Source organism: Mobula hypostoma, chromosome 16 (assembly GCF_963921235.1).
Source record: "Mobula hypostoma chromosome 16, sMobHyp1.1, whole genome shotgun sequence".
Taxonomy (NCBI): domain Eukaryota; kingdom Metazoa; phylum Chordata; class Chondrichthyes; order Myliobatiformes; family Myliobatidae; genus Mobula; species Mobula hypostoma.
The window spans coordinates 68,371,950-68,394,817 of record NC_086112.1 but is presented as its reverse complement, the minus strand read 5'-3'; the positions used below and the strand labels follow the sequence as shown (position 1 = coordinate 68,394,817).

General features: G+C 43.3%; 1 protein-coding gene across 2 annotated transcripts in view; it reads right to left on the bottom strand.

The window, feature by feature from the left end:
• LOC134357469 (poly [ADP-ribose] polymerase tankyrase-1) overlaps nucleotides 1-4,168 on the bottom strand; it is a 127,983-nt gene extending 123,815 nt beyond the window's left edge. For both annotated transcript variants that reach the window (XM_063069080.1, XM_063069081.1), the window contains exon 1: nucleotides 3,857-4,168. In XM_063069080.1, the coding sequence (XP_062925150.1) occupies nucleotides 3,857-4,151 (295 nt within the window). In that variant the 5' untranslated portion in view covers nucleotides 4,152-4,168. The remainder of the gene's footprint in view (nucleotides 1-3,856) is intronic.
• Between the last annotated feature and the right edge of the window lie 18,700 nt (nucleotides 4,169-22,868).

Sequence of the window (22,868 nt, the reverse complement as noted above, 5' to 3'; positions counted from 1 at the left end):
ATGGACTATTTTCTAAATGGGGAGAAAATTCAAAAATTGGAGGTGCAAAGAAACTTGGGAGTCCTTGTGCAGGATTCCCTAAAGGTTAACTTCCAGGTTGAGTCAGTGGTAAGGAAGGCAAATGCAATGTTAGAAGTCATTTCAAGAGAACTAGAGTAGAAGAGCAAAAACATGATACTGAGGCTTTATAGACATTGGTCAGAATTCACTTGGAGTATTGTGAGCAGTTTTGGGGCCCTTATCTAAAAAAAGATGAGCTGACATTGGACAAGGTTCAGGGGAGGTTTGCAAGAATGATTCCAGGAATGAAAGGGTTATTGTATGAGGACAGCTTGATGGCTCTGGGTCTGTACTTGCTGGAGTTTAGAAGGACAAGAGCGAATCTCATTGAAACCTCCTTCTTCTTTCTTCTTTGGCTGTCCATCCATTGAGACCTGGGCAAGGTTGTATGGAAGACCAGCAGTTGCCCATGCTGATAAAGTTTAAGGGAATGGGGGATTCTCAGATCCCTGTAAACAATGAATTAAGTACTGACTATGTCTGTGACTGCAGTGTGTTTGAATAATGTCTCACAGTTGCTTTCTTTGGAGCAAGATGATTCAAGTTTGCCCAGATCCACATAGATGTCTCTGAGCTTTTCACACCTTTTGATTTTGACAAAAAGCAGTACCTGATGGAAATTAGACAGAACATTCGTTTCTTAATTAAAACATAAATTTGACGGATGTCCTTATCTTTGTCATTAAGTTGTGGCTCCAGCAAACCAGGTAAGACATTCTTTTCTTTAATTAAGGTGGCTGGAGTGTCTAACAAATTGATTGTACTTTTGTATCGATAGTCCATTGACTTGTCCGGAATGGTTATCAAACTGATTGTTCTTTTGTATCGGAGGCCTTATAACTTCTGACAATTCTGATATCGGACAGTGAACTTGTAGAACCGCCAGGGAGATGAGAAAGGGTCTCTCCCTGATGTCAGGTCCAAGTTCACTCACTGGCTGAGCTCAAAGAAATAAATGGGTGAAAAAATAAGTAACGATCTTTTTGTGCTGTCGTTATTTGGTCTAGCAAAGTTACGTTTACAATGCTGCAAGTCTCCCCTCTCCATGCCACCGATGTTGTCCAAGGGAAGGGCATTAGGACCCATAAGCTTGGCACCGGTGTCATCGCAGAGCAATGTGTGGTTAAGTGCCTTGCTCAAGGACACAACACGCTGCCTCAGCTGAGGCTTGAACTAGCGACCTTCAGACCACTAGACTGACGCCTTAAATCACTTGGCCACGTGCCACACCCATTGAAACCTAACGAATATTGAAGAGCCTAGACAAAGTGGATGTGGAGAGGATGTTTCCTACAGTGGGTAAGCCTAGGCCTGGAGAGGACAGGCTCAGAATAGAGGGATGTCCATTTAGAACAGATGGGAAGGAATTTCTTTAGCTAGATGTTTGTGAATCTGTGGAATTCATTGCCACAGATGGCTGTGGAGGCCAAGTCATTCAGTATATTTAAAGCACAGATTAATAAGTTCTTGGTTAGTCAGGTTATCAAAGGTCACAGAGAATGGGGTTGAAATGGATAATAAATCAGCCGTGATGGAATGGCAGAGCAGACTCAATGGGCCAAGAGGCCTAATTCTGCCCCTATGTTTTATATCTTAAAAGACAACAAATGCAGGGAAAGGAGACACCACACAAAACAGCTTCTGATTCCTTGTTACAAAGAATACCTAAATGGTGTTGCAATCCATGTGACGGGTAGATATAGAAACATAGAAAATGGTTCTTCAAGCCACCTCTGCTATTCAATATTATAAATGATATTCAAATTCAGCATTGTATTTTCACTTTCTCCCCATATCCCCTATGACCCCACAACAAAATCTAACTTCTTAAATATATGTATTCATTTGGCTTCAACTTTCTGTGGTAGAGAATTCCACAGCTTCACTCTCTGGATAAAAACAATGTCCTTACCTCAGTCCTACACGGCTTAGCTCTATACTTGGGCTGTGAACCCTGACTTGAATTCCCCTACCACTGAAACATCTTTCTCACATCTCATCATTACAGTTCTGATGCAATTTTGTAGCTTTCTATCAAATTCCTTCTCATTCTTCCAAACGCTAAGCCAAATTGACCCAACCCATCTTCATACATCAGTCCTTCCGTTTTAGGAATTAGCTTGGTGAACCTTGATAGTACTTGATCATTCTTCAGATAAGGAGGCCAAAACTACACACAATAATCAAGCTCACATCTCTCTTGTTGCATCTCAGTCCTCTCGTGATTAAGGACAACATATCATTTGTGTTCGGCAACATGCTTATTTTCAATGACTAGTGACCAAGGACACTCGAGTCTTGCTGCACCTTCCCCTTTCCCATACTACTTATATTTCAGATAATAATTTGCCTTCCTGTTTTGCCACTAAACTTCAATTATCCAAATCATACTGCATCTATAATATAGATGCTAATCCCTCAAACTGTCCAAATCACACTGGAGCTTCCACGCATCAGCCTCATAGTTCACATTCCCACCCAGCATTTTACCATCCACAAATCAGATATATTGTTTTACTTCTCTCGTGGCCCTTTGCTGGGGTTTTAACACTGATCCCTGTCATACTCCACTGGTTGCTACCTGGAAATTTAAAAAAGACCAGTTTATTCCTAGTCCTCGTTTCCTGCCTGCCAATCTGCTCATTATCTATGTCAGTGGATTTGTTTCCCTTTCTAATCTCAGAGGATCGACACACACAAACACAAAGGCCACCAAAATGTAAACATGGTAGTTGGGTGGTGGTAAGTACAAACAGTCCCCAAGTTACTGGAGGGTTCCATTCTTCAACATTCTTTGAAAACCAATTTTTCTTCTAGTCAGCAAGTACAGAAGTGTTTAGCAAGAGAAACTTTAGAGTGAGTTGGGTTAAGCACGGCAGGTTTCTCTCAATCCTATAACAGTAGCATACTAATCATGTCAAGGTACCTGGGTATATATAGCTACTATCAATATTCTTTAATGTATTAACAAAAGACTTGTTATTGACATTACTGAGGTAGATTTAAACAAGCCAACCCAAGGGTTTCATAAAAATCAAAACTAAAAAGGACTTGAAACTGAGAATAAAGTTGCCCCCTATTACTGAACAGTAATTATCTGTTGGACTATATCGCTAACCACATTGTATTCCTGTGCACACACTTCCTTAATCTATATTGAATATTCTCTATATGTTCACACTAACACCAGCCATAAGGAACATAGTTAATGGAAAAATCTTGAAAAATCATTTAAAAAATTATGAGGAGTTTTGAGTAAAATTGGATTTTCATAAATTGGGTATTCCGTAACAGGAAGAGTCCCTGCACTTAATTACAATGCTCCCACGGAATAAGTTAGGTATACTAGGTTGCCTATTCCTACCCATATTTTTTCGATGCCATTCTGATTACACTTGGAATAGAAGTTAAACATTGCCCGTGTTCAAGAAATCCACAGCTATCGATTGCATCAAAACATTATTAAATCCTTATTAAGCCCTTCTCCCAACACCCCCCCCCCCCGCCACCACCACCAGCACCACCAACACCTCCAGGAAAATATCCATTCAACAGCCGAAGTGATAATGCAGTATGTGGCCTGTTTTTTGCACATTCGCTTGGTAGCAGCCGCCTCCCTGCCGCCGAATCTGACGACCCATGTTACTGCTCTACTCCGGGCCCACACATCTCATCCCCATCGCACTGCTAATGAGTTGTTTTGATGTCCCGAGGCTGAGGCTCCGAAGACATTTCGCCGCCCTACCTCCCACGAGCCCTACTCAAATGTCCCGGCCCACAGAACCAAGTCACACACCTGCAGCGAAGTGAAGTGGAGTCGATTTTCTGCCGGCCATGTCCTTGGCATTCACATTGCCCGAGTCCACCAGGCGCTTCACCCGCAAAACATCGCCATTTCTGCAGGCCTCGAACAACTCTCGGCCCGAGTCACTCGCTGGGCCGCCTGTTGCTGTCCCCGTGCCCGGGGGAGTGACGTTGCCGCCGGTAAATCCCGGCGAGTCCGGCCTGTCGGAGGTCGGAACCGTGCTCGCGACTGATGACGAGCCCGGGTCCGAGGCGCTCGGAGAAAGCTGACTGCGCCGCGCCGCCATCTTCCCCCGTCACTGCAGCAACGCCGATGATGTCAGCGAGCTGGCGGGAGCGCGCGCGGGGAACGCTCGCTCACGATGGCCTGAGGGCAAGTCGGGGAGCGGCGCTCGCCGGGGTTAGAGAGACGCTCAGCCCCGAGGAGAAACCCACCATATGTCGGGATAGAGCGGAAATATAATTCTGAAAAATTAAATTGGTGGTTTTAAAAACCTTCATGTCCTTCGGGAATGATCTGCAATCTGTTACCGATTTAATGCTCCGAATGAAGTCTCGAGTGAACATATTTGAGATGATCCGTTAGGCACCGGTTTTGTGACTGCAATTATAAAAGATCTGAATCAGGCATTTGTTGTGAAATTTATTGTTTCTTTCACAGCAGTGCATAGTAATAATAAAATAAGTTACAATATTGAGTATATATAAAAATAAATAAGTCGTGCAAAAAGAGAAGAAAATAAAAGTGAGGTAGTTAGTATTCATGGGTACATTGTCCATTCGGAAATCTGATGGTGCAGGGAATGAAGCTATTCTTGAAACTTTGAGTGTGTATCTTCAAGCTCTTGTACATCCTCTTTGATGGTAGCAATGAGAATCTTGGGTGATGGGTGTTATTAATGATGGACGCTGCCTTTTGAAGGTGTCCTGGACGCTGGCTAATTCCCATGATGGAGTTCGCAGAGTGTGTCACTTTCTGCAGCATCTTCTGATCCAATGCAGTGGCCCCTGCATACCAGATAGTGATGCAACCAGTTAGAATGCCCACCATGGTACATTTGTAGAAATTTGCTAGTATCTTTGGTGACATACCAATTCTCCTAAAATTCCTTATGAAATATAACCTCTGTCATCCTGTCTCTGTTGTTGCATCAATATGTTGGGCTCAGAAAAGATTACTTACCTAAATCCAATGATCAGCTTCAATACTAATTGTCAAACAATACTTATCTGGCACCCCTTCACATCTCTAATGCTAGTGAGTTATTCTAACAATCAATTTCTATCGACTAGTCTGTAACACATGTTGAGTTGGTGAGGGAAAATAATCATCTTAAGCAACATGTACATTTCAGCAAATGGCTGTTATTGATAATTTAATAATTACAAAAGTCACTTGGCGCCCTTTCCAGCACATGAGTTTGTTTTTAAAGGCAGATCATTACCAAACACTTCAATATTCTTCTGTGCTCCAGAAGTATCTGTGACAAAATATATAAGCAGATGATGAAGAAGAGGAGATCAAGGGACTCCGGGGTCATAAGTTCAGTAAGCAATCCAGTTGACTTCCTATTTTAAACTCATCCAAAACACTGCTATCTGCTTTCCAATTTGCAACAAATCCCATTCATCCTCCAAACCATTTGATAGAGACATTCAACTCCAGAGTATTCAGATTTTACAATTTTCATTCATGAAATACATAGGTGACAGGAATTGATGCCCTGCAGGAGGTGCTTCTGGGCAATTATGGCATTTATTTTAATGCCCATCCCAAGTTTCCCTGAAGTGCTGCTTGTACGGTGCTTCCTTCTTCATCTGCTTTGAACAACTAAGCAACTTACCCGATTGCTTCATAGGACTACTTCGAGCAGTGGTAGAGGACAGAGAATTTCCTACCTTGAAGTCACTGCCTGACCAGTGGCTTTTTTCGCAGCAGTTTTACGATCTTCATGGTCTGATTTGGATCCTGACTTTTTATTTTGATTATTTTAAAACAGAAATTAAATATTCACATTGCATGGTAGGACTTAAAATTACATTCAACTGATTATCAATCCAGAAATTTGTGGGCAATGGAGAAATGTAACATTGATAGTAGTAAGTGAGAAAACATCAAAATAACCTATACAATATACAGTAATCCTGAAATTCTTTTCCTTTGCAAACATCCACAAAAACAGAGTGCCCCAAAGAATGAATGACAGTTAAATGTTAGAACCCCAAAGCACCCCCTGGCTCCCCCTCCCACGCGTAAGCAGCAGCAAAGCATCAATAAAGACACAGACTTGCAGTACCCCAAAAACTACTCGTTCACCCAGTAATTTGACATACCACAAGTCCTCTCTCTCCCCAGTAAGGGAAAAAGAGATGTCCCCATTTCACAGCGAGAGGGGAGACATAACAAAACAACTCGCTGATGTACGCTGTCAAAAGTTTGTTATGTTGCTTCTTCCCAACTCTGTGCCCAAAGAACTTGGGTCTCTGGGCACACAACCAGCTCGCTGCTTTCAATCTTCCATCTCCCACGACGCACCAGTTTTCTGCAGCGGCACCGACCTCGAATCTGCCCAGCTCCAGAGCCAGGGAACTCTGGCACTCTGAAGGAGTGCTAATCTTCTAGGCTGCGGTCTTGGCATATCGAAAAATGGCCAGTCGTGAGACCCCGAGAGCGGGTTGCATTTCCTCAAAGAACGAATGACAGCGTGTAACTTCAGGTCAGTGTCTTACAGAGGGCGCTGGTGGCGGGCCCAAATGCAAGACACAGACACTGAAGTACTAGGAACAGGACAGGACTAGAGTTAGGGACGTGACTGGATGCAGACAAGGAGCTGGGATAAGAACACAGACTTGGGCTAGGACATTGGCTAGGCAAGCGGGACCAGGACTAGGAACTGGGAACTAGGAGCCTGGGCTTGGACTCCGAGTCAGAGACCGGACAAGGACCCAGAACCTGGGTCTTGACCTGGGCTCAGACCCTGGAACTAGGCGAGGACATGACATGGCTACAGGACTGGACAAGGCTTGGGTTCCTCGAGGTGAAGACATGACGAGGCTTGGGTTCCTCGAGGTGAGGATGTGACAAGGCTTAGGTTCCTTGAGGCGAGGACGTGATGAGGCTTGGGTTCCTCGAGGCGAGGACGTGACGAGGCTTGGGTTCCTCGAGGCGAAGACGTGACGAGGCTTGGGTTCCTCAAGGCGAGGACGTGATGAGTCTTGGGTTCCTCGAGGCAAGGACATGATGAGGCTTGGGTTCCTCGAGGCGAGGACATGATGAGGCTTGGGTTTGGAGTCTGAGCCAGAGACTGGACAAGGACCCAGAACCTGGGTCTTGACTCGGGCTCGGACTCCGGAACTAGGTGAGGACAAGACATGGCTACAGAAAAGGACGTGGAACTCCTGAACAGGATGAGGCACATGGACAGGACAAGAGCATAAAGCTTTGGCTTGAACAGGACGAAGGAACTCCAGCACCGGGCTGGACGAGGTTCTCCTGGGTTGGGCAAGAACACGAAGCCTTGATTTGGTCGAGGGTGAGACAGGAACGCAGAGCCTTGGTTGAGGGAGAACAGGAACGCAGAGCCTAGAGCCTTGGTAATCTCAAGAGACAGGAACATGGAACACAGAGCCGGGACCCCTCCTTGGAAACAGGACATAGGGCCAGGACTCATACACAGAACACTGAGAGACAGATCTCCACTCAAGGTAGCGGCAAACAGCTGGACCTACCCAATGGAGGCGAGGGCACAAAGAGACAGTTGTCAATACAAGGTAGCGGCAAATGGCCGGACCTACCTAGTGAAGGCATGGACACAGAGACAGCTCAAAACAACAATAGACAGTTCCTTATCTTGCTCCGGCAGTTACACTTGACAGCGGTGCAGGCGAGGCGAGGCGAGGCGAGGCGAGGTGAGACAAGGTAAGGCTGAGACACTGGTTGCAGGGCAAGGCTTCAGGAGGAAGGGGCAGAGAAGGGATTCATACAGGGGGTTTGGACAGGAACAATCCAGCAACTGAAGCTTCTTCTTCTTCTTCCTTGAGTTTTACGGCAGTTGGCATCCACACTGTTGCATTACCGCCATCTTCAGGATTTATTGTCCCTCATTGTCCATTCACTTTAAAGCCGTCTTTCCAGTCCCATTGCCCTTAAAAAACTAAACAACCATTTCCTCCCTCGATCACTCTCCCCACATTCCAATAAACCTTTAACACTGTTCTCTACCAGTCCTATTTTGCATAATTGTTGTAACATTTGGTGCCTTTCCTGTGCAAATTTCCGACATGAAATTAGAATATGCTCTACTGTTGTCTCCTGACATAGATCGCAAAAACCTGTTGGATGCTTATTTATGATGGCCAGAGTGCCATTAAGGTTGCTGTGCCCAATTCTCAGTCTACTTATAATTACTTGCTCCTTCCGCTTTACTCCCCTACTTCTTCCCATATCTACTCTGTTCTGAATTGAATGTAAATGTCTTCCTTTTATTACTCTATCCCAATGCTGCTGCCACTGTTGATTTATCCTTCTCCACACTATGCTCTTCCCTCTGATTTTGATAGTTTGATATTGACCTCTACAGATCCTTTTTTGACTGCTGCTTTTGCCAGCCTATCTGCTGTCTCATTTCCCATAATACCCAAATGTGCTGAAACCCACATGAATGCGATATTTTTGCCTTGTCTAGCCAGTCTTGAATTTGCAAACAGGATTTCATAAAGCAGATCCTGGTGACCTCTAGCTGTACCCGCCTTAATGCTTGCAAGGGCTGACACAGAATCGCTATATATCACAAAATTATTATAATCAACCTGCTCAATCCATTCTAGTGCTAACAATATGGCAAACATTTCAACTGCATATACACTCAAGCAATCAGGTGTTCTCTTGCTAATTTCCACTTGATAACTTGATACAACAATTACAGACCCTATTGCACCTGTTTCTGGATCCTTTGATCCATCCGTAAAAATCTGTATGCCTTTATATTTACATTCCCTATAACTATGATATTCACTGAGTATATCAGCCGTCCTATTACTGTGTTTAATCTTAAGCAATTCCAAATGTACAGAGGGATTTTCTAATACCCCGAAAGGTCTGACAGGCCACACCACACTTGGACAAAACTCTTTATTGTATACACCCATATCTTTTGCTGTTTGCTCTCCTGTCCAGCCAAAACTTTCTTTTTGTGTCCTCTCCTTCTCCCAGCATGTCTGCAACACCCTTTTTGTAGGATGGCTATCACCATGCCCCCTTAAGTTAATCCAGTAATTGTCCTCCAGCTGTTTACGCCGCAGCCCCAGTGGCATTTCATTTGCTTCAACTTGGAGTGCACACACTGGGGAAGTTCTAACCGCTCCCAGGCACACCCTTAGAGCCCGAGCTTGCACGATATCCAGTTCTGCTAGCACAGATTTTGCTGTTGACCCATATACAATACTTCCATATTCTAATCTTGATCTTATTAATGCTACATAAATATACTTCAGTGATGCAAAATCAGCACCCCTTTCCAATCCAGCAAGACACCTCATAACATTCATCACATTTTTACATTTAGTAACTACATACCTAACATGCTCTCTCCATGTTAATCTCAAGTCAATGTGCACTCCCAAAAACTGAAAACTTTCAGCTCTCTCCACGTTACTTCCATACAGATTCAGATTAAGTCCCCTGACCTTTTTCCTTGTAAAGAACATGGCTTTGGCTTCTCCACTGAAAATTTAACACCCCACTTTGTCCCCCACTCTTCAACTTGATTAATTCCATCTTGCATTTTGGTAACTATATGTTCAACATCTCTCCCTCTTTTCCACAAAGCCCCATCGTCTGTGAAGTAGGATGCCGTGCACAATCCTGATTTGATGGAGACAGACGTGAAGAAGCACGAAGGAACACCTGGAGAAACTTCTGAAATGCCTGTTTCGCTGCTGCTGCTACTGCGCGATCGAGAATCTCTGGAGATGAAGGCCCCAAATCTTCGGCCTTGCCTATTGCCTGTTGCTGGGGCCAGGGTCGAAACGCTCGGCAGAGATGGTGCTCGCTGCATCGGTGTCGGGGAGCTGGTCGGAGGCTCGGAGTTTTCTGACGGACTCGGAGTCGGACTGTGGTCGCATCCTTCCGGGATGTTGCATCGGCAAGTCTGCAGCGCTGGAGGTTTACCGTCTGCATGAGATGATTGGACTTCCGAGAGATTCTGTGACTTTACCATGCCCATGGTCTGTTCTTCGCAAATTACGGTATTGCTTTGCACTGTTGTAACTATGTGTTATAATTATGTGGTTTTTGTCAGTTTTTCAGTCTTGGTTTGTCATATGTCTCTGTGATACCATTCTGGAAAAGCATTGTATCATTTCTTAATGCATGCATTACTAAATGACAATAAAAGAGGACTGTGTGTCCTCATAATCTAATCTGCAAACAATAACCTCCCCACTTCTGTTGGAATATTTACGAATATATCATTTATCAAAATGGAGAATAAAGTTGGACTCATTACACTCCCTGAGGTGTCCTATTTTCTACAACATGCTGGCTTGATAGCTCTGATCTTATCTTCACCTGAATAGTTCTCCGGTTTAAAAAGTCCTTAACCCAATTGAACATCGCCCCCGCCCCCCCGCCCCACCGATTCCCATTAAATGTAGCTTGATTAGGAGCCCCTCTTTCCATAACACATCATAAGCTTTCTCAACATCCAAAAAAACTGCAACCACTGTCCCTTTATTTACTTGAGCTTTTCCTACTTCATCCTCTAGACACAACACTGGATCCATAGTATTCCTTCCTTCCCTGAACCCACTTTGATACATAGCCACCATACCTCTACTTTCCAAGAAGTATACTAACCTCTCATTTATCATACGTTCCATAAGTTTACATACATGTGACGTCAAGGCAATTGACCTGTAGTTTTCTGGCCTGCTGGCATCTTTCCCAGGTTTCCTTATTGGAATAATTATTGCCTCTTTCCAGCTCCCTGGTATTCCCCCTTCATCCCAGACTTTGTTATACAGAAGCAGTAGTTCCTCCAGACTTCCTTCACTCAAGTGTTTTATCATACTATAACATACTTCATCTTTACCTGGTGCAGTCTTTCCTGTTTTATCTAGTGCCTTTCTTAATTCTCCCCTGCTGAAAGGGACATCTTGCACACCGTCAAGGTTAGTTTTCCTACATAAAGCCTGCATATTTTCAGCTTTTGTTCTCTCTCTCTACCTCTTCTTCCCTTCCCAGACAATTTATTGCAACTATGTACCATAACAAAAGTGTTTGCCAACAACTCTGCCTTTTCCTTATTTGTTACTGCAGTCACATTTCCATCAACCAGAACTGGGCACCTCCACTCTCTCCTGTCCCCTCCCATCCTTTTTATCATCCCCCACACCTCTCCTACTTGAGTTGTGTTTCCAATTGAATCACAATACTTTCTCCAGTGCGTCCTTTTAGCATGTCTTATTGTCCCCCTTACTACTGCCCGAGCTTGTTTGTACTGAATCATATGTTGGAAGTTATGAGTTCTTTTAACCAGTTTAAATGCCTTATTTCTATTGCTCACTGCTTCCTTACAATTATCATCCCGCCATGGTACTATTCTCTTCTTTATTCTTCCTTTACTTTTAGGAATGGATTCTAATGCAGCTGATATTATACCTTGTTTTAATATGCTGTCAAGTGTTTCTATGTCCATTCCATCACTGACCTGACTTAGATATCTATCACTTTTTTCCAGAAATTTCTCCCAATTGGCTTTCTCAAGGATCCATTTCCCACCTGTATTCTCTGTGACCAATGAGGCAGAAATATTTATCTTGCACCAGATTGGGTAATGATCACTCCCTGCAGTTCCTTCTTGGTACACTAACCAATCACACACTGATGCAATAGAGTTTGATACTAATGTAAGATCAAGCACAGATTCTTTACCTGTATTAACATCAATTCTGGTACCACTGCCATCATTTAGGCACACTAAATACTTCTCATCTAGCAACTCCTCTATTACCCGACCATTGATGTCTGTTCTGTCACTCCCCCATAATACATTATGTCCATTAAAATCACCACACCAAACAACGTTACTACTATTCTGCCCATCTATCTCCTCAAGCTTGTTTAACTCTGGTTTTTTGCATGGATTATAATAATTCACAATCACCAACTCTTTCCTTTCAGCCCATATTTTTACTACCACATACTCTTGTTCACTTCCTATACCTAGTATTCTATAAGGAATACCTTGCTTTACATAAATTGCACATCCTCCTCCTCCCCCCTCTCTCCTGTCTCGCCTTACTGCCTCATAACCATATAAAACAAAATCTAAATTAGGTTTTAACCAGGTCTCCTGGATACACACAACATCTGGCTTTTCTCTCCTACTCGCTATAAACTGCTTGAAATCTTGTCCATTAGCAATCAGGCTTCTTGCATTCCATTGAAGAAGTAGCATTATTAGTAATATCAACCCACACATACTGTCTCTTGACTTGACTGTACCCTGAGTTCATCGTTTACTTCTTCCCATTTTAATCCTATCAAACCCAAATGGTGCTCTGCAGCTTTCACAATAATCTGAATCCTTTCAGTTTTAGATTTAATCTCATAAATTGCATTTACCACTCCTGCTATAAAGGTCACCAATTTCTTCTTCTCTATCCATGCATTCTTCTTATCTTGCCTTTCTTTAGCTGCCGCTTGCTCTTTGCAACATCCTCCCTCATTCATTTTCTTCTGTCCTGCCAACTTGACTGCCTCAGCATATGAGACTTTTTCCTTCACCTTTATCTGCTGCACCTCCACCTCTTTTCCCAACACTTCACATCCCCAGTACACTACACTACGGTTACCTCCACAATTACAGCACTTTGGTCTCACTCCCTCTCCACATTTTCCATATTCATGTTCCCCACCACACCTTGCAGATCTTCTCTTTACTTTGCACACTTTGGCCACATGCCCAAACTCCTGGTAATTGAAACACCTCATAGGTTTGGGTATATATTCTCTTACATTGTATCTCAGAAATCCAAAATATAACTCCTTTGGAGGCACCTTATCCTCAAATTCTACCAGAACGGTTTCAGTCTCCCTTTTCTCTTCTCCCCTTGTCATTCTTTTCACGCTCTTCACTGAACTATTCCTCACCCTCAAATTCTCCACTAACTCCTTCATATTAACACTGAGGGGAATCCCGGAGATCACCCCCTTGCAACCATTGACCCTTTGTGCTCCAACTCTTACAACCCTGGACACTTTGACTTTCCCAACATTAGTCACCTTCATTGCCTTCTCCATCTGCTCTTCAGTTTTACATCCTATCAGCAGGATTCCATCTCCTAAAATTCTCACATGGCTCACTTCCCCTACCTGTCCTCTGATGATTTTTGTTAACTTAAGTGGATCAATTTTCTTTACTTCCCCTTCCCCCTCAAATCTTACCACTACATTTAGCAATTTTGCCCTCAGGCCCTTCTCCTCCACTTCGCTTCCCTCACTTTCCAATCCACCTACACTAGACCCACCTCCTTTCTTTCTCTTCCAACCCATCACCTTCTTGTTCTTAGTCCCTTTCCCCACCTCTTCCCACTCACACTCCATGCTATTGCCGTCACCATCAGTCTACTTCCCTGCCATCCTATCAGAGTTTGCAAGGAACCGTGTACGAATATCGTTTTGGACCTATACAGGCAATGGCCAATATTCCCACAGAATGTCCCCCACAACACCCCAGCAGTCTGGCCGCCTTCTTCAGCCAGCCACTCCAGCCAGCAACTGAAGCTGAACCCAGGAGCTATTTATGTAGCCAGCCCAAAACGTGAATCAGCTGCCTCAAGTAGAGCACCCAACAGAAAAAAGTGAAACACGAGGAAATCTGCAGATGCTGGAATTTCAAGCAACACACACAAAAGTTTCTGCTGAACGCAGCAGGCCAGGCAGCATCTATAGGAAGAGGTACAAAGCTGATGGCATGAACATTGACTTCTCTAACTTCCATTAATGCTCCATCTCCCCTTCGTACCCCATCCGTTATTTATTTATTTATTATATATTTACTCTCTCTACTTTTTCTCCCTCTGTCCCTCTCACTATACTCCTTGCCCACCCACTGGGCTGCCCCCCTCCTCCTTTCTTTCTCCCTAGGCCTCCCATCCCATGATCCTCTCATATCCCTTTTGCCAATCAACTGTCCAGCTCTTGGCTCCATCCCTCCCCCTCCCACTTTCAAATCTCTTACTATCTCTTCCTTCAGTTAGTCCTGACGAAGGGTCTCGGCCCCAAACGTTGACTGTACTTCTACCTATAGAATAAAGGGAAAACCAGAAAACCTGGAATAACGAGCGATGGACTGGACCGTGAACGGGAATCCAGACATCACGGACTGGACCATGACAGTCAGGGTCTTCAAAAGAACCCTGAAGGGAAAAATAGGGATATTAACGATAGAAATTGAGCTGTTTCCGAAGATGCAAGCAAAGGAGTTGCCGTTAGGTGCCATCTTCCTCCTAAGCTCCTAATTTAAAATGGTATTTTAAAAAGTGTCATATCTTTTTGATTCTGAGTAGTAGGACAGCAAGGACTTGTGCTTATTTAGGATATTTAATGCAATAAAATGTCCCAGGAATGTCATCAGACAAAAATAATTCTAAGCTAAAGATAGGGACACAATGGCCAAAAATATTGTCAATTTTAGAAATGTTTCAAAGATCAGAAGGTTTTCAGACAGCCAAAAAGTTTTCAGAAGAGGCAGATAAAATTATAGGAGGCGGAGATAAAGTAGATAGAATTTTTCCCATACTATCAAAAATATAATTTTAAGGTGAGAGGAAGAGGCTTTAAAGAGGATTTGGAGGAAGTGTTTGTGACTGATACCTGGAACTCACTGCCAGAGGAGGTGGTGGAATCAGATGCAACAAGAGCGTTTAGCTGTGCTCTTGAATTGGGAGAGTATAAAATGATTTAGATGCATTGTGGGTAAAACGTGATTAGCAAGAAAAGCATGAAGGTCGGCATGAGCATTGTGAGCAAACAGTCTTTTTCTGTGCTGTACAGCTCTGTGGCTCTACTAAGATTATAGGAGCAACACACACACAAAGTGCTAAAGGTCTGACATCTAGGAAAAGAGTACAGTCCTCTTTTTCTAGATGCTGCCTGGCCTGCTGATCTCCTCCAGCATTTTGTGCGCGTTGCTTGGATTTCCAGCATCTTCAGATTTTCTCCTGTCTGTGATAAGCTGATAGGAGTTGGAATAATCAAAAGGGAAGTTTCAGGGGATCGCAGAGCTAAGGGAAGGGGCAGAATGATTGTCCACAGAGAGCCTTGAAACTATCAAGAATGGATGGGTGGGTTTAAACTAATTTGCCAGAGGGATGAGAACCAGAGTGACAGTGCAGAAGATGAAGTAGTTGGTTTACAGAGGCAATTTACAGTGAGACTCCTAGCAAGCAGATCCTGATAATAAAACAAACTTGCAGAAAACAGGATGAATTGCAATATAAAAGGGGAACAAAATCGAAGAAGGTGAACACAGGAATAAAGGTGATATATCTGAATGTGCGCAGTATATGGTATAAGGTACTGATTAACTTGTAGCACAGTTACAGACTGGCAAGTATGATGTTGTAGACATCACTGAATCAAGGCTGAAAGAATTACAGCCAGGAGCCTAGTGTCCAAGAATACACATTGTATTGAAGGGTAGGCAGGAAGACAGAAGGGGTGCTGTGGCTCTGTTGGTAAAAAATGAAATGAAATTATTAGAAAGAGGGGACATGGGGGTTGGAAGGTGTTGAATCATTGTAGATAGAGCTAAGGAACTGCAAGGGTAAAAAGAACCCTGATGGGAGTTGTATTCAGACCCCCAGACAGTAGTAAGGATGTGTTCTACAAGTTACAATGGGAGATAGAAAATGCAGGCCAAAAGGGCAATATTACAATAGTCATGGGGGATTTCAATATGCTGGTAGATTGGGAAAATCAGATTGGTGTGGGATTCCAAGACAGAGAATTCTAGAATGGCTATGAGATGGCTTTTTGGAGCAGCTTGTGGTTCAGCCCACTAGAGGATCAGCTATTCTGGATTAAGTGTTGTGCGATGAACCAGAATTAATGAGGGAGCTTGAGGTAAAAGCGGTAGTGTGATCATAATATGATTGAGTTTATTCTGAAATGTGAGAAGAAGAAGCTAAAGTCAGATGTATCAGTATTACAGTGGATTAAAGGGAATTAGAGAGGCATGAGAGAGGAAATGGCCAGAATCGATTGGAAAAGAACACCGCAGGGATGACAGCACAGCAACAATGGCTGGAATTTCTGGAAGCAATTCAGAATGCATGGAATATATACATCCCAAAGAGAAAGTTGTATTCTAAAAGCAGGGGTGACACAACCATGGCTAACAAGCTAAGTTAAAGCCAACATAAAAGCCAAAGGAAGGACATATAATAGAGCAAATATTAGTGGGAAGTTAGCGGATTGGGATGCATTTAAATACCAACAGAAGTCAACTAAAAAGTCATTAAGAAGGTAAAGATGGAATACAAAATATCATTGGCTAGCTTACTTTTGTCATAGTCATAGTCATCAATAAAGTATGACTATGACTATGACTATGACAAAAGTAAGCTAGCCAATAATATTAAAGAGGATACCAAAAGTTTCTTCAGATACATAAAGTGCAAAAGAGAGGCAAAAGTGAATATCAGACCACTGGAAAACAATTCTGGAGAGGTAGTAATGGGGGACAATGAAATGGCGGATGAATTGAATGAGTATTTTGCATCAGTCTTCACTGTAGGAGACACTAGCAGTACAGTGGAAGTTTCAGGTGGCAGGGGTCATGAAGTGTGTGAAATTACCATTACTAGAGAGAAGGTTCTTGGGAAACTGAAAGGTCTGAATATAGATAAGTCACATGGACCTGATGGTATACACCCCAGGTTTCTGAAGGAGGTGGCTAAATAGATTGTGGAGGCATTAGTAATGATCTTTCAAAAATCACGAGATTCTGAAATGGTTCCATAAAACTGGAAAATCAGAAATGTCACTCCAGTCTTTAAGAAGGGAGAGAGGCAGAAGAAAGGAAATAATAGTCCAGTTAGTCTGACCTCAGTGGTTGGGAAGATGTTGGAGTCAATTGTTTAGGAGGTGGTTTTGGGTTACTTGAAGCACATGATAAAATAGGCCATAGTCATCATGGTTTCCCCAAGGGAAAATCTCACCTGACAAATCTGCTGGAATTCTTTGAAGAAATAGTAAGCAGGATAGGGGTCCCCAAACTTTTTTGCACCGTGGACCAATTTAATATTGACAATATTCTTGTGGACCGGCCGACCGGGGGTGGGGGACAGCTGTTAATCACGACCGGAATATAGGTGATAAGTCAACTATAAGTGGCTAATACACTGAATTTCGTTTCTAAAAGGGTTTATCTAACAAATTTAATACTAAACACACAGCGCATATTTTCCTCGCATGAATATAGTGATAACTCAATTATAAGGGGGTTCCTTATGTCCAGTTTTCTCCGCAATTTAGTTTTCGTTGCATTCATTGCAGAAAACTCCGCTTCGCAGGGATATGATGTTGGAAATGAAAGCAACATTTTCAGTGCTTTCGTGGCTACCTCAGGATATCCAGCCTTGACTTTGATCCAGAATGCCAGCAGAGATGTTATGTCAAACATACTTTTCTGCCCACTGTCATTTGCAAGCTCGAGGAGTTGATCTTCTCGTGCTGACATGGATGATTCACCAGAGACATTCACAAATAGGTCAGGGACCCATTCCTTTGCACGTCTTGGGTCAATTGTGGTGGGAAGTAACGCTTGAATTCTGTCGATAGTGAAGATAGGTGATCACGCACCAGCTGTGAGAAAGACGGTGCAGCCTCAGTCTCTCCCAAAATTCCAGCTAATGTTGGGAACATGTCAAATATGCCCCTGTCCACTCGCCGTCCCCACAGTTCCTGATTGGCTGTGAAAGCAGACACTTTATCTGCCAACTTGAAGACAGCTGTCATTCTCCCCTGAAGTGACAAATTGAGTTCATTGAGCAGGTTGAAGATGTCACACAGATAAGCGAGTTTTGCTATCCACTCCTCGTCACTGAAGTGTGACTTTTTTCTTGAAAGAACTCTCTGTAGCTGCTCTGTTATCTCAAAAACCCTGGCCAGGGCTCTCCCCCTTGATAGACATCTGACTTCAGTGTGTAAGAGAAGGCGTTTGTGCTCTGCATCCATTTCCTCACAAAGCTGCTCAAGCATACCTGAGTTTTGCTTTGATGTGATTGATAACTTCAACAACGTCACTCAATACGCTGTTAAGATCAGGTGACATTTTTCGGCTAGCCAGCATTTCCCTGTGTGTGACACAGTGTGTAGACTGGCATTCAGGAGCAACCTCTTTGACTCGGGTAGTGAAATCAGACTCGTTAAGCCGTTCCAACAGCTGTGCTTCGATGTCCTCCGCTATATCAGCAATTCTCCTTGAAACTGTGGTAGCTGAAAGAGAAACCTGTGCCATCTTGTTAGCTGCAGCTTCTCCCAACAGATCACGGCTCATATCCTTGGCAGCAGGCAGAATCAATCCTTCACCAACAGTGAAAGGCTTCTTAGCCTTAGCAATACGGCCAGCCACTAAGTATGACACTCTCAGAGCAGCAGCGTTTGTGGAGGCGGCAGCTCTCAGCACTTGCTTCTGTTCCGCTTGCTCACGTTTTTTCCACTCAGAAAACTCAACGGGTTTGTCTTTAGTGCAGGGTGCTTGGACTCAAGGTGCCGAAGCAGATTTGAGGGCTTCATTGCCTCATTAGACAGCTTGTCTCCACATATCACACACAGCGGGCTTGGAGCGTGCGTGTCACCGGTCGTAATTTTATGTACGACTCGTCGTATTTTCTGTTGAAGGAAGCTTTCTTTTTTTTTGCAGTCTCGGCCTCAGCAGTCTCTGCGTTATCATCATCGTTAGGCCTTTTATGTCCCCTACCATCTCTTCCAAAGAAACTCTAAAGCGACGTTTGTTTTTCACTCATCGAGCAGTTGCAGGTTAATGACCGAATGATGACCTCGCGTGCAGGGAATGAGGAAAGGTGCAGCTGACTCATATCGTTTCATATTGCCAAATCATATCGTTTCCTTGCGGCCCGGTGGTTGGGGACCAATGGGATAGACAATAGAGAATTAGCTAATGTTGTGAACTTGGATTTTCGGAAGGCCTTTGACAAGGTGCCACACATGAGGTTGCCTGACAAGCTATGAGCCCATCGTATTACAGAAAAGATTCTAGCATTGATAAAGAAGCAGCTGATTGGCAAGAGGCAAAGAATGACTAGCTGCTGATGACTAGTGGTGTTCCACAGGGGGTCTGTATTGGGATCGATTCTTTTTATGTTACATGTCAATAACTTAGATGATGGAATTGATGGCTTTGTTGCAAAGTTTGCAGACGATATGAAGATAGGTGGAGGGGCAGGTAGTTTTGAGAAAATAAGAGGCTGCAGAAGGACTTAGACAGATTAGGAGAATGGGCAAAGAAATGGCAGATGGAATACAATGTCTGGAAGTATATGTTCACGCACTTTGGTAGAAGAAATGAAAGGGTTGATTATTTGCTAAATGGAGAGAAAATACTAAAATCTGAGGTGCAAAGGGACTTAGGAGTCCTTATGCAGGATTCCATAAAGGTTAATTTGCAGGTTGAGTCTGTGGTGAGGAAGGCAAATGCGATATTGGCATTCATTTCAAGAGGAATAGAATATAGATTAGATTAGATTATGAGGACACTCAGTCCTCATTTATTGTCATTTAGAAATGCATGCATTAAAAATGATACAATGTTCCTCCAGAATGATATCACAGAAACACAAGACAAAACAAGACTAAAACTGACAAAACCACATAATTATAACATATAGCTACAACAGTGCAAGGCAATACCGTAATTTGATAAAGAGCAGACCATGGGCACGGTAAAAAACATCTCAAAGTTCCGATAGCCTCATCATCTCACGTAGATGGTAGAAGGGAGAAACTCTCCCTGCCATGAACCTCCAAGCGTCGCAAACTTGTCGACGCAGCACCACTGGAAGCACCAGACCGCAGCGGACTCTGAGTCCGTCCAAAAACTTCGGGCCTCCGACCAGCCCTCCGACACCGATTGCCATCCTCTGCCGAGCGCTTCGACCCCGCCCCAGCCACCAAGCAACAAGCAAAGCCGAGGACTTGGGGCCTTCCCCTCTGGAGATTCTGGATTACACAGTTGCAGCGGCAGTGAAGCAGGCATTTCAGAAGTTTCACCAGATGTTCCTCTGTGCTCTCACGTCTGTCTCCATCAAATCTGGACTGTGCATGGCATCCTAGTTGACAGATAACAGGTATCACCTCGGAGTGGCCACTGGGCCACTGCGAGCTGTGTCGCGTTGCCATCTTCCCTTCCCGCCCTATAAAAGCAAAGATGTAATGTTGAGACTTTATAAAGCACCGTTGAGGCCTCACTTGGAGAACTATGAGCAGTTTTCAGCCCCTTATCTTAAAAAGAAAGTGCTGAAACTGGAGAGGGTTCAAAGGAGGTTCACAAAAATGATTTCAGGATTGCATAGCTTGTCATATGAAGAGTGTCTGATGGCTCTGGGCCTGTATTCACTCGAATTAAGAAGAATGAGGGATGACCTCATTGAAACCTGTCGAATGGTGAAAGGCTGTGATAGAGTGGATACGGAGAGGATGTTTCCTATGGTGGGAGTGTCTAACACAAGAGGACACAGCCTTAAAATAGAGGGGCGTTCTTTTAGAATGAAAATGAGGAGGAATTTCTTTAGCCAAAGAGAGGCGAACCTGTGGTATTCTTTGCCACACGCAGCTGTGGAGGCTACGTCTTTATGTATATTTAAGGCAGAGGTTGATAGGTTCTCGATTGGTCTGGGCATGAAGGGTTACAGGGAGAAGGCAGGAGACTGGGGCTGAGAGGAAAATTGGATCAGCCATGAAGTGGTGGAGCAGACTCGATGGGCCAAATGGCATAATTCTGCTCCTATATCTTATGGTTACTGAGTCTGTAAACTGCCACAATAAGCTTTGCGATTGTTGTACACAAGATTTGTATGGAAAGTGCTGTGTTGAACTATGAAGGCTGCTCACATGGTACATCCTTTATTTTAGCCATGCTAAACTGGATACTGATATTTTAGTCACCTTTAGGAAGGCACAAATACCATCATTCATTAACAACCATATCTCTGTTCATATTGCTCTGAATAACAATAAGCCAGGGATAGTTTCTTTATCTAGAATTATAAAGATCATTCGTGAAAGTTAAAAACATTAAATTTGAAACTGGATATTGATATCAAAACTAATTTTCATTCACAAACAACCAATAAAACAGTTTCCAAAGAGACGTTATCCAAGTCCACTCATCCCTTGATACTTTATTATGCTGCAGTCTCGGCCTTTAAAATGTGGTCTGCATGGAAATCACACAGCAGCAACATGCATATTGGCAGCAATAGAGGAGAGCAGACTGCAAAGGAAAGGGAGACAACGGCCACATTCACTAAAAGGAATATACAAGTCCTAGTCGACAAGATACACATCAGAGGAAGATCCAGGATGGGGACCAGGAATCCCATCAGGACACTTCTCATGTGATGGCCACAATGATCTTCAGGAATGAAAATCCCCACACAATAGACTAAGCTAAAAGAAACGTCATGATTTTGGGATGTATTCCAATGTAATTTCCACACCATTAGAGGCATCGCCAAAGAGATGTGCTATATGTGGAAGTGTGAATTCTTTAGATGAGATAACATTCAACAGGGTTCCAGAAGTGTAGAGAGCCGCTACAATTATTGAGACAAGGATTCATTTATGAATGTGTTATACCCAGTTCACGATCTGCACGGATGATTAGAGGGGATGGTGTGCATCTAACTGATATTTCTCAGCTAGTTATTGATGCACTATCTTTGTGTTAAGGATTGTAATGTGGGGAAAGTTCTTTGGTTTGTATTGGGAGACTGTATGGAAACATTTTTTCTCTATCAGAGAGTTCATTCAATCCTGTGGTACAGACTGGCAGTTTTTTCCATTAAACTACTGTTAGTGATGGAGCTATAGATGCTGAACAGGCCTAGCCCTTGATGGTTGCCTAATTTCTCCTTCTCTTCTTCCATTTGATGCCCTTTGGACTCCACCTCATGTGTCTCAGGCTCTAGCTCTCCATGATGCTCTCCTTCTGATGGCAGTTGCATCGACAGTTTGCAAGTTTGCGCAGCACAGAGAACGTGATGATGAAGTCTGTTCATCTGTTTACCAAATACTGCAAATTGTCCACTGACTGAGGCAGGCAATAAAATCTCAATTTGCGGAGGTCAATGATAATTTCTACCTTGGTACTCTGCCTCCAGGCTCAAAAACAGTTACTTTCCCCAAGCAATAAGACTGATCAACTCCTCCACCCATAACCCACCCCACCACACCCCACTCACTTTATCATTTCCTGTCAAAGTCACCTTATGTACTGATACTCTTGTACCTAGTGTCACTTCATGTGCATATAATCAATCTACGTATGTAAGCTATCTAATGTATTTATATTTATTGTGGTGTTTTATTATTATGTTCTTTATGCTTCTTGTGTTTTGTTTGTACTGCATTGGATCCGGAGTAAGAATTATTTCATTCTCCTTTACATTGTTTACTGGAAATGGCATTAAACAGTTTTCAATCTGTGCCCCTCAATGTATCTGGTATTTAGCAGACATGAACTTAAATGGTAAACATAAACTCAGCTCTTATCTCCCGGGAACCATCCTTCCAGCTTATGGTGTCACTAAAAATGCACAGCAGTGCAGATTCGCTCAGGTTGTCTAAATAATCATCCAACGATAATTCCCACTGGCAAAGACACAAAACCTATCCCTGTAATAATAATCAAGGAGAGATCTAAACGGATGTCTTTCACTAGAATGGCATGATAAGGCAAAATATTGGGACTATG